The sequence below is a fragment of the Amphiura filiformis genome, chromosome 5 (genome assembly GCF_039555335.1).
Source record: "Amphiura filiformis chromosome 5, Afil_fr2py, whole genome shotgun sequence".
NCBI classification, from domain to species: Eukaryota; Metazoa; Echinodermata; class Ophiuroidea; order Amphilepidida; family Amphiuridae; genus Amphiura; species Amphiura filiformis.
Window position 1 is genome coordinate 53372056 of NC_092632.1, and position 11670 is coordinate 53383725.

Consider the following 11670-nt stretch of genomic DNA (forward strand, 5'->3'; position numbering starts at 1 on the left):
GTGCTGCTAGCGCTAGGACGACGGCTGCGAGAGCATGCGGACCCAGTGGTGCCATGGCGGATACCTCAGGGTCTTGCGGGAGTACTCCCTCTTCTGCTGGCGGGTAGTCGGCGAGCCACACAGTGGTTATGCCTTCTTACCCGCTTTCAGATGCCCGTCCTCAGTTACCGTCATCATCGGAGCATGATACGGATACTGTGGGCGAGGGAAAGGAGTCGGAAGCTGAGTCCGGTAGTGACATCACTACAGTCTCCTTCCCCGCTGCCCGCGAGGGGAGCAACAGCACTGATCTTCCTCCGGACACCCCTAAGGGGGAGTCCATGGAGGAGGACCAGGGATCCTTTCAGTAGGATGCTCAGCTGCTGCTTCCTCACTGGGGACGCCTGCACTCTCATTCCCGGCAAACCTCACGGGTAGATCTCGTAGGCCTGTCGAGCTCAGTAGAGCTATGGCGCCGCGTGCTTGCACGCTTCCTCTGCGTGTAACGCGGGAGGACCACGGGACCTACCTGAGGGGATCCGAGAGGGACCCAGATGTCGTCAAGCGTATCACGCTCAGACAACATCTGAGCTCTTCCGCGAGGTGAGCCTATTAGCGGTGCTAACAGCTAGCCTCAACGAGAGCTCCATGGGCCTAGCCCATAGGGTGTCCACTCAGCCGGGGAGGGGCTCTGCCACTCCAATCGCTCAACGCGATGGAAAGGCAGGGTCCTTTTTCTCTTTGGATGCTTCTGCGCCACGGTGGAGGACCGTGCAAATAAGCTACCAACGGGAGCACTCTGAAGAGGTCGGAAACTGCCCTTACCATGGGTAGGAGCTCCGACTTCAGCAGGCCGTGCACCACCAACAGTACCCGAGCCCACTACCTCTGCAGCACCCATTTCTGGGAGGCGCAAGGGTAGCACAGGATCAGCTGGCAAGCCCGAAGAAGAGCAAGCGCTCTTCCAAGGGAAGCTAGGCAGAGCATTCCTGGGGGCTCAGCGGTTTTTCCACAGGGGATCTCCCAGTGGACGACCGCTATGGCTTTCACCCAGAGGTGGGAAACCATCTCTCTGAGCGCCTGGGTATGGTCAGTGGTGAGTGGGGGTTACAGACTGGCAACCCAGTCTCCCCACATTGCCTGCACATTTCAGAGGTCCACAGTAGTACCGCCAGACGGCCCCCAGCGCCGGGCACTACTGACAGGGATCACACAGCTTCTCACGAAGCGGGCGATTGTCCCGGTCTACCCCCCGTTCTACGGGTGATCTTGGAGCCATTGGCCCCAAGGAAGACCGGCGACGGGAGCCCCATCCGGAACCGCAGGCTGTTGAACACGTTCTTCAGGCCCAGAAGGTTCAGAATGGGGACTCTCGCCTCGGTGCTAGCCTGCCCCATCAGGGGCATGGGAACAGCATCGCTAGATCTCGCGGACGCCTATCTGCATATGCCAATCGCCTCTCAAGATCGGAGGCATCTGCGCTTCTAGGTACAGGATCAAAATTACCAGTTTTGATACCGGCCATCCGGCCTGTCCATCTCTCCCAGGGTGTTTAACACTCTTGGTCAGAGCGGTGGCAGCGCATCTGAAGCACAGGGGTGTCAACATCAGTTGCTACCTGGACGTTTGGCTCATATACGGACGCACTCCACTGAAGACTACGGGTCTCATGGGGTTGATAGTCCGAGGGTGCGGGACCCTGGATTTTTGATCAGCTCAAAAAGTCCAGCGTGGTCCCGACGCAGAACACCACTATTTGTAGGGGCCCGGATCACCCTCACGGAGGGGTTCGCGGGGCTCTCACCCGAGCGGGTGGCGACCATGGTGCGGTGTGCCTGACTCTTGGCCGAGTCTCGGGCAAAACCCGCTGTGGCATGGATGAAGGTGGTAGGCCTAATGGCCAGCATGGTAGACCTCGTACTGTACTGCCGTTTCTCACGTTAGGGCTTACCCAACTACACCTTCTAGCCTGCTTGCAGGCCCAGTCGTCACCAATATCCCTCGCGGTTCCGTTGTCGGAGATCGCGAGAGGAACTCTGGTGGTGGACCCATCAGCCCAATTTGACCCAGGGTGTCAGGTTTCCTGCACCCCGGTATGTCACGTAGTGACAACCATAGCGTCAAAACGGGCTGGGGGTCCACATCCACGGAGACTCCGTCTCTCGGCCTATGGGGCCATAGAGACAGAGTTTCACATCAACCTCCCTCGCTTACGAGGAGGTGATCGTGGAATCACATACCGTTGTCCTGACGGATAGCACAACCGTGGTAGCCTACCCCAACAGACAAGGGGACTCCGGGCCACCACGATTGAGCCTGCATGCACGACACCTGATAGGATGGTGCAAGTTCAGGCAGATTACGATGAGAGCGATACACATCGCGGGCGTCACCAGCATCCTCGCGCACAATCTGTCACGAGGAAGGGTGTCGGGACCAGCAGAATGGTCCCTTGCTCCGCGAGGTCGCTCAGGCGATCTTCAAGGGATGTACCACCCTCGAAAGATCTGTTCGCATCTCATCGCAATCATCCACTGCCGGTGTACTGCTCAAGGGTCGCGGACCCCAAGCATTCACCGTGGGCGCTCTGTCCATAGACTGGGGAGGATGACAGCTTATGCAGTCCCTCCGATCTCACTACTCATGAGGGTGGTGGCCAAGATCGGGTGGGAAGACTGCATTGTCATTCTGCTAGCGGCAAGGCCGCTGGCACTCCCCAAGGTACCAGATCTACTCCGGATGCCCGGAGCGGAGGTACCCAGTCTATCACTAGAGCACCTGCAGTTAGCTGCATGGCCCTTACCAGGGAACACGCAGCGGAGGGATACTTTTCATCAGAAGCTGTTTTTCTCATCGCCGGGGCTAGACGGAAGTCTACCCTCCGTGACGTATAGCCAGAGTCTGGCTCCATACTACGCTTGGTGCAATGAGACAAATAGCTCTCCGCTAGAGCCTCTGTGCTGCTAGTTCCGGAGTTTCTGACAGAAAAGTTCCAAGCAAGACTTCAGCGGGCCACTGGGGCCAGCTATAAGTCAGCTGTCCTCTCCATTCACCGAGGTTTCGAGGCGGTCGACTATCATAGCCGATGGTTACCTTATTAGTCTACGCCGACGGTATGTTCAACGAGTGTCTACCAAAAGGAAAGTGATCCTCCTAAGGGATCCCAACACAGTCTTAGATTACCTTAAGGGTCACCCTTTTGACCTTCCGTCAAAAGCGACGCTTAAATACGTAACTCTCAAGATGGCTTTCCGGTTTGGCGTTGGCTTCGGGACGGCGGTGCTGAGTTGCACACGGTCTCGAGGTTAGCTTCCGTGTTCACAAACACTGGAGCGACACTGTTTCGGGCGCTCTGTTCTCGTGACTACTGAACGGGCGCGGTGCATACCGACATTCGTCCCTCTCCAATCCCCAGGGTTGGGCAAGGTTCGGCTGAAGCCAAAGATAGGCTGGGGTGTCCGATAAGGCGCTGCAGCACTATTTCTTCCAAACACAAGCCTTGCGAGGGACTCACGACCGCATTCATCACCCTTACAGAGTTTTCGGTCCAGCCGCTGTCGCAATGGCTGGTCCAGGTGTTGGTGGGGTCCGGGGATCGCGAAGGTTTCGCGTCCCACGACCCACTCGACACGAGCTATCTCATCATCTTGGGTATACCGTTCGGTTGTCCCTTGAGGAGATCTAGCAGGCGGTGTCCCGGAAGCCACCTTCGCCTCTTCTCTCACGATACTTCCGTTTACGTTAGTAATCAGAGACGGGCGGAGGTTTACCGGGACATTGTTGGCGATCATAATACGGTGGTGTACGGGTACCAGGTTTTCAGACTATACAGAATACTCAGCATGGTAAGAACCAGTGTCGCTATTCTTAACCACCAAACTTATTAAGTAAGGAGGTTTATGTCTGTGATCGCGTGGTCTTTTTTGTTTCCCGACCGTTGGGGAAAATATTTTCTGACCTCGCGAAAACCATCGTTACCGCCCCGATCCCTGATCAGATGCTGACCAATCTTGTACCTCCATCCGTCGGTTACTTGCTAGATCGATCTTTCAGATGTTGATGCAAGAAGTATCTTAATCAACATCGGAAACGGTAAGATCGACCGGTGTACTGAGTCTAGTCCCAAACAAAAATGTTTGGTAGACTCATAACCGGTGCGATCTTACCTTCCGATGTTGATTATCCCGACCCCGCCACCCCTACAAGTTTGGTCCGAGTAGGGGATCCCAAGTCGGATAAGGGATGATCATATGGTGTGACGTCACCAAATGGGTGAGTCCACCGGGGGAACGGGGGGGGTTTTGGTATTTATTCATTTATGTGGGACAAAATGACTATTGGTTTTTTTCCGCATCTCGGGATCGATGCAAGAAGTATCTTAATCAACATCGGAAAGGTAAGATCGCACCGGTTATGAGTCTACCAAACATTTTTGTTTGGGACTAAACTGTTACAGATTATTAAAATATAGGACTTATTTATCAAATCATTTTTGTCCTTAATAAATTTCTGAAAAAGTTATGCAGCCAAATCTCTGGTATCTACTTCTTGTGTTTTAGGCCACATTAATTTAAAGATTTGTCTCAAAGCTCTCTGATGTTCAAAATCTAATGTGGAATCCTGTTTTTAATGATATTAATTCAGGCAATTAATATCTATCAACTGCAAAGCACTGCTTTCCATGTTTTTAATGGGAAAAAAGTTGTCAAAAAAAGGAACAAATAAAAATAAAAATTTTTCTTGAAAATTCAGGCGTGACTAACGCCCACACATTTCATAATGCGCACAGGAGCTTGAAGACAATCTTTTAATTAATGTAGCCTTAATTTCAGACCAAATTTTTTTCTTTTAGACATTACATAGTGTTGACTGCAAGCGCAGGATCTGAAGAGCACCAGCTGGAATGGTAGGTATACAAGTTGTCATGTTTGCACTGTGCAAGATATGTAAAAGATTGACTTACAGTGGTGTGATTAGGTGCCTTGTGTGCCAATGTTGGATATTTTTGGTCCATCTTGCCACAAATTGCTGAAATATTAATATTTGAGTATAATTTGACTTTTATTGCCAGTTCGAACTAACTAAAAGATCAGCATTTAGCTATGTTTCATTTGTCAAAACAAGATATTTTTTAATTCCAAAAAAATTAGTGCGGTATTTTTCTGGAACTGAAGTACATCCACACAGCGATGCATGCCAATGTAGTTTGTCATCTTGGTTGTACCCACAGAATTAAAACCAGAGAACCAGGACTCGACCGCCATCTTGATACAGGCATGGAGCAAAATTGGGGGTATTCGGTTTCCCTCGGAATGCGCTCGAGGCATTCGTTGTCATGCAAGCGCGACATGGATGATGAGCGCATTTGAGAGACGCACTTGATGCGACCTGCACGCGAGTACCAAGATGCTTCAGATGAGACGCAGAATTGTTTTCGTTCGTCTCGGCGCACCGTTGGCAAGGACCCGAATACTCCCAATTTTCTCCCCATAGCTGACGGCGCGATTGTACGTGGCGGTATAGGGAGTCCCGGTTCTCCTTCTCTAATTCTGTGGTTGTACCATGTTATATGCTATCCTGGTAACTTTACATCTTGTCCATAGAGGTTTACATTATTCACAGAGTGATCAGAATAATAGTGTCACAGAGTAATAGTGAACATACACCAACACCTTGCAATGCTGCACAAATGCAATGCTCTATGTATGCACCAACAGACAGCTTAGGCAAAGCAGAAGAGATTCATTCCCACCCCAAGCCACCACTGTTATGTGACAAAATGTAATCCTATAATAGTTACACTATTTTGACTGATTCTCTTGATTGCAGGTATGGTCTAGTAGAGTCTAAGATTCGTATCTTGGTTGGAAACCTAGAGAGAAACGCCTACATCAAACTGGCCCATGCTAATCCCAAATCATTTGGACCACCACAGAATGAAGAAAAGTAAGTGATTGTGTCAGTTTGTTTCTCCCATTACATCACACTCAGTGGTAAAGAGTGAGTGATTTGATTCAACATAGTACAAGTTCCAGTGTTCAAAATAATTCCCTCAATCCCAAATCCTCAGAAGGGCCCAGACTTAACTTTTATATTTATCAGCTAAAATTAGTCTTTAAAATTCAATGTTCACTTGTAGGTCAGACGAATTCTCTGCTCTGTGGTTCATCGGACTAGAGTTCCAAATCATCGACCCATCAACAAAGGTGGATCTCACTTTCGACATACAGAGTTTTGTACATACTGTACATAGACAAGCAATGGGAATCAGCATGTGGAAAGAAGGCATGAAGATTGAAGCCATGCATGTCAGACGGTGAGTGTATAGTGTATTACCAGTCTTGATTCAAGAGTCTTGGAACAATTAAGACTACATATTACAAAACAGGCCAGTGGATCAACTTAGACATTAATCATGTATAAGGATGGTGCTGTAAATGCCCCAATTGGTGACGACATAAAAGTAGCTTGTCTGAATTGTCTGGAACCAAGTCTAGTTTATGTGTGACCCATTTTGGCAATCACTTTAGTGAAGTATCTTTCAAGACATGGAAATCAATTATCTTATTTCATTTTGTCAAAATATTATCAATCTACGAGAAGAACTGTAAATTAATTAAATAGAGGACAAGTGCTTTAGCTCAAGAGTACAGCATATCATTTTTCAATGGTGATTGATACCTTGTTCTCTCTAATTCAAATAATTCATGCCTAACATGACTTTATCAAATACATGAATCCGGATTCGGCCTTCTACCGAATTCATAACAATGTGAGAATGCACCATTTGTGTGTGTGTATCTTTGCATATTTTTTTATTTCAAAATGTCTAACAAGAATGAAAAGAAGCGTCATGCTGCAATTAATATCAGATAAAGACCAAAGGAAACTGCCATACTCTTCTTCAAAGAGACATTTAGATAAAAAAATCCAATGAAATAATGAAACCCACAAACATAGCAAGAACGACAAGAAACAATAACACACTAAAACAAGGAAAAACGAAAAACAAAGCAAGCGAATACACAATTGTGAGAATCAAGGAATGCATATTGCAAAATTTTGTTTAACAGGCATGTTAATGTTGATATAAATGATAACCTTGCATATGTCTTAAATTCAATTCATTAATTTACCATGTTTACATACAGGAAACAACTCAAGCAGTTTCTTCCTAGTAGCATACTGAACAAAAAGAAGTCTGTGGGTGGCCAAGAACCTAACAGCGCAGCAAGCACTCCATCAGTAACCCCAGTGGGCACCCCTCAAAGTACTCCAGTGTCCACTCCATCAAGTGCTCAACAGGTTGCTAAAGAACAAGATCCATCAAGTCAATCTACTCCTCACAGACCTAAAGCCAATGTCCCGTTGAAGCCAACGAACATGTCAGAGGATGAGTTCCTCTATGGTTCTACTGCACCTGTTAACAGTAGTGATTCACCCAATAGAAGGGTGTCTATAGAGGGTCCCCATGCAGCAGGGGACAGTATAGAAATAACAGTGCCTGGTGCAGGGGCACAGACAAAGCAGGAAGGTGCTGAAAATAGACGGGTAGTCAAGGCTACAGGACCAACGGAAAAGGAATCTCAGGTATGTGGAACAAAAAGGATTCAAATATCACACCTTGTGAAATTGGCATTTATATCTATTCTGTGTATTATGGTGCAATATTTTCACAAGTAGAAGAGGGATTAATTAATTCTAATATTTAAAAAAAAACATCTTCCTACAATTCCAGTACAATTAGAGCATTGGACAGATGGTGAATAATTTAGAAAAGGAAGTGACCCATTCAGGCAAGCGTCACTTTTTGTGTGTGCTTCAACCCGGCTCACACATTCATACACCTGACAAGCCTTTGGGCGAAACAGACCGTAGTGTATAATGTGTAGCATTATGGAATAGTTTGGAATATATCCAATACTGGTACTTACTTTTTGCAACTTTGATATGTTGTGTCTGGATCCACCAGACTTCATCAGGCAACAGACCCGCGGGACTGGTCAGGTGATAAGATTATGGAATAATTTCTCATGTGTTTGAATAAAATGAGGTCTCAATATTTCTTTTATTTGGTCATAAAGTAATTGAACTTCGTATTGATATTGACCGTAAATATGTGAAGAGTCAGGATTGTAGCTACATTGGGCGGTAGAGCCCACTAATCACTTCTGGAGCCCAACACTTAAGGTTCATTTTGATGCTAGAGCCCACCACTCAAACTAAAAAAAATATGGTTTTTTTTTACCAAATTTATCCTTAAAGTGTCCACTTTTGTTGAAATCTTGCTAAATCAAGCAAATTCTGTATATTGCCATCCATCACTCAAATTCTGTTAGTTACAGCCCTGTGAAGAGTTGAGCTATTTGTACTATTTGTATATAGGGCAATATTACACTAACATTGAAAAAATGAAATTGTTGTTGTTTATGATAGTAGTTATCTGTTGTAATTCATTCATGATGGACTATAATTTCTTGATACTCATCAAATTTGTGTGTTTGCTCTTTTAATATTTGTTACGTTCTTTGTATTTCAGGAATCAAGTGATGTGATTATGGTCACACCTGAGGATAGTATGGCATTCACAGATAGCAATGACTCGTTATCACAGAATGACCAGAACACGCCACCCATGGTGGCTGTAGCTGGTGGTCAGTTCAAAAGGCCGCCTTCACCCTCACCGTCACCCGATGAATCTCCATCCAAGAAAGCCAAGGGTGAGATGACAGGACCAACTCCAGCAGAAGCAGAGGGGGAAAATGCTCAAGACAGTGTGGTAAGATATACACTTATATCATTAATGTAGTGTATTTAATGTGCTGTTTATTCTCTTTTTTTATTCTGTTTTCCATCTCGGGTCCCTTCTTCCTTTCTTTTTTTTTTTTTTCTCTCCAGGGATATTCAGGTCAAAAGTTAAAAAAAGTCTGGTGTGCATTATTTTGACCAAGATTTACTGGGACAATTGGGCTAGAAAGTTTCAATTTTACATGATTTTTTAGTAAAAATCAAGGTGACATTTTGTGTTTACAGGGCTAATTTGCAATAACTATTTTAGCCCAAAATTAAGGTGTTTACCAGGCTAAAAGAAGAAGATTCACAGAGCAGATTTGGCTAGCCCAGTAAAACTTGGAGACCCCTACCTGATATGCTACTGCTTCTTTTTGTGTCTTTATCTCTGTGATACTCTTGTGATATTTGTCAAAGTGATATTTCGATCTACAATGCAATGTGCATGGGAAAAAGGCAATATTGTGGTTTCTGCAAAACGACTATCGTGGTTACCACAGCAAGGTTTTTAACAATTTCTTCGCAAATACATTGATTTGAATCATCAGATTTCTGGATGCAAATTAGAAAAATAGGATTTTTCATAATTATAATACCAAAACCTCATCAGTTATGAGGTAAGTCAGGTGGGTGAGGTTGTCAATCTGGTCAAGGACCTTGAAATTGAATCTACAGGTTAGTCATCCTTAGCTCAAGAAGTAGTCGGTCTCTAATACCAATATGACTCATGCTTATATTGTTACTTTCTGTCATTTACCACAGCAGAATGGCCAGGATACAACACCTGCAGTTAAGCCAGACATTCTACCACCATTGAATACTGCAGCAATGAGAATGGTATGTTTGCAACATTCAGATACTTAAATGTAATGGGCTATTCCACTTGAAATCCATACACCCCCGTGACCTTAATCTCCCACACAGGGGATGTAGATTTCCATTCAGGTAACCCCATTTGAAATTTATACTCCCTGTGTGGATGATCAACAATTATGTCTTCCAGGCAATGTATGGATTTCAATTTGAATAACACAGTGCAAAATGTAATCCAATGGGAGTAAAAAGAGATTTGATGCAGGAAAATAAGAGAATTGAGGGTTTGGTATCACAGTAATATCTATAACTTGAAAAGGAGAACAATGACACCTCAGTCACCTTTTGCGCTTACAAAAATTTTGAGAGGTGAAAGCCCCGTTTTTGCCCAGGTAAACATCATATTTGACAATTTCAGCTTTAAAATTCTCATGTGCTTCTTGTGCAGTTTGTGTGTGCGTGCACTATTTAGTCTAATTTATCTCCTAACAAGTAATATGTGTTCATTAACCTATAACTAGTGCATCACTGAAGTCCTGAGACTGCTCCTTCTGACCGCAAAATATTTAGTTACCGCTGAGATTCACTAGCCTGTCTAGTACACTTAAGAGATCACTACTTCATTGTGGACTAATCTTGGCTCAGAACACCTAGTTTGATCCAATCTTTGAGTTACATATTTCATAAACATAATGTAATTGTCTCTATTTCTCTCTTTTTGTTCTTCTTTTCTTTGCCAGAGATTACCCAGTGGAGAGCTACCGGACATCGCCTCTCCAGTCGCCAAGCCAACAAACGTCGTCAAGAATTCCATCAAACTTAACTTAAAATGACAGAAATAGACTGTTTTATATTATCAAACTTTTAAGTCTTTGTGTTCTTGTAAACTTAAGTCCCTTTGTATCATCAATGGAAGGCCAAGCTTTTAAAGAGAACATTGAGATACAGGATTGACCTTTTGCATCGGTCAGTCAGTCAGTTACTTCATGGGACTTGTGGTTTTTTGACCAACCACACCTTTTTCACAAGGAACTTGGAAGAAGAAAAAGGTAAGAAAAGCCTTTTATTTTTCCTGCAAGATGCTGAGGTGCAGAAGAGATGAACGCCGATGATGATGATGAAAACAGATGATCCAAAGTTATTTTGTCAAGGCGTGCATGTACATAACTTATTATATATGTGACTTATAAACCATTGACATTTTGATATGAATAAAAGAAATAGAGATCACACAGACTCAATTATGTGTTCTGTTTCACCGTTTGTATTGACTGAATCTATTCAGGAAGAGACCTAGTAACTATCTGTTAGGCCTCGGGAGACACATCTTGACCTGATCGACCCAGAAATTGGGGAAAAGAGTTTTCTTGTACAAATGAATGCAAACCCAAATTTCAAACATTTCAGGATTATATATATGACAGGGTTCGAGGTTTGAGTACGGTTTTACTGCCAAAATGGGGGAAAAATGAAGTTCATGTTATCATAACATTATACATGTTTTCTGGACTAGAATTTTGTGCTGAGTCCATTTCTGAAGTTTTTAATACACAGGGTATCACCATTTTAAAGATATGTAACAAATTCTAAGCGCATGTTGTTTTTACGAAGAATCCTGGGAGTCTACTTGGAACACAACTGTATTTTAAAAAAGTTACAGAGCATTATTACTTCAGTTAAGTTGTTTTGAATCTATAAATATGTTAAACAAACTATAAAGACTGCTTAAACACTGTTCTCATGTATGAAAATGAAATGATGTTGGTACTGAGGCCCTGTATTCCTATATATTTAGTAAACATATAGCGGTCAGGTTTGGTGTCAAGACAATAAATCTATTGATGTCTAAACTCATAAAGAAATGATGTTCTTAAAGTGTTAATGTATAACTGATTACCTTTACACAATCTTAAAATGTTTATACTGAAGCATAGCACTTTATTCACCCCTGACATCAGAAATGGCTTGTTGATAGCACAACTGAATATTGTGTGATCTAGCAGCATGGTCTGCATCAACTTTTTTTTTGATAAATGGTTGATGTGAAGAGCTGGTACAGAACTAAAGTTCTCTTCACCATACCACTTG

At 44.2% G+C, this 11670-nt stretch overlaps 1 protein-coding gene across 2 annotated transcripts in view; it reads left to right on the forward strand.

Annotated features, from left to right (window-relative positions):
* LOC140153357 (poly(A) polymerase beta-like) overlaps positions 1–10837 on the forward strand; it is a 34479-nt gene extending 23642 nt beyond the window's left edge. Inside the window, exons 12-18 of one of the 2 annotated variants that reach the window (XM_072176087.1) lie at positions 4832–4885; positions 5809–5925; positions 6119–6295; positions 7131–7569; positions 8519–8758; positions 9532–9606; positions 10323–10837. In XM_072176087.1, coding sequence (XP_072032188.1) covers positions 4832–4885; positions 5809–5925; positions 6119–6295; positions 7131–7569; positions 8519–8758; positions 9532–9606; positions 10323–10415 — 1195 coding nt within the window. In that variant the 3' untranslated portion in view covers positions 10416–10837. The remainder of the gene's footprint in view (positions 1–4831; positions 4886–5808; positions 5926–6118; positions 6296–7130; positions 7570–8518; positions 8759–9531; positions 9607–10322) is intronic. The other variant, XM_072176088.1, reaches the window with a different exon arrangement.
* The last annotated feature ends 833 nt before the right edge of the window (positions 10838–11670 follow it).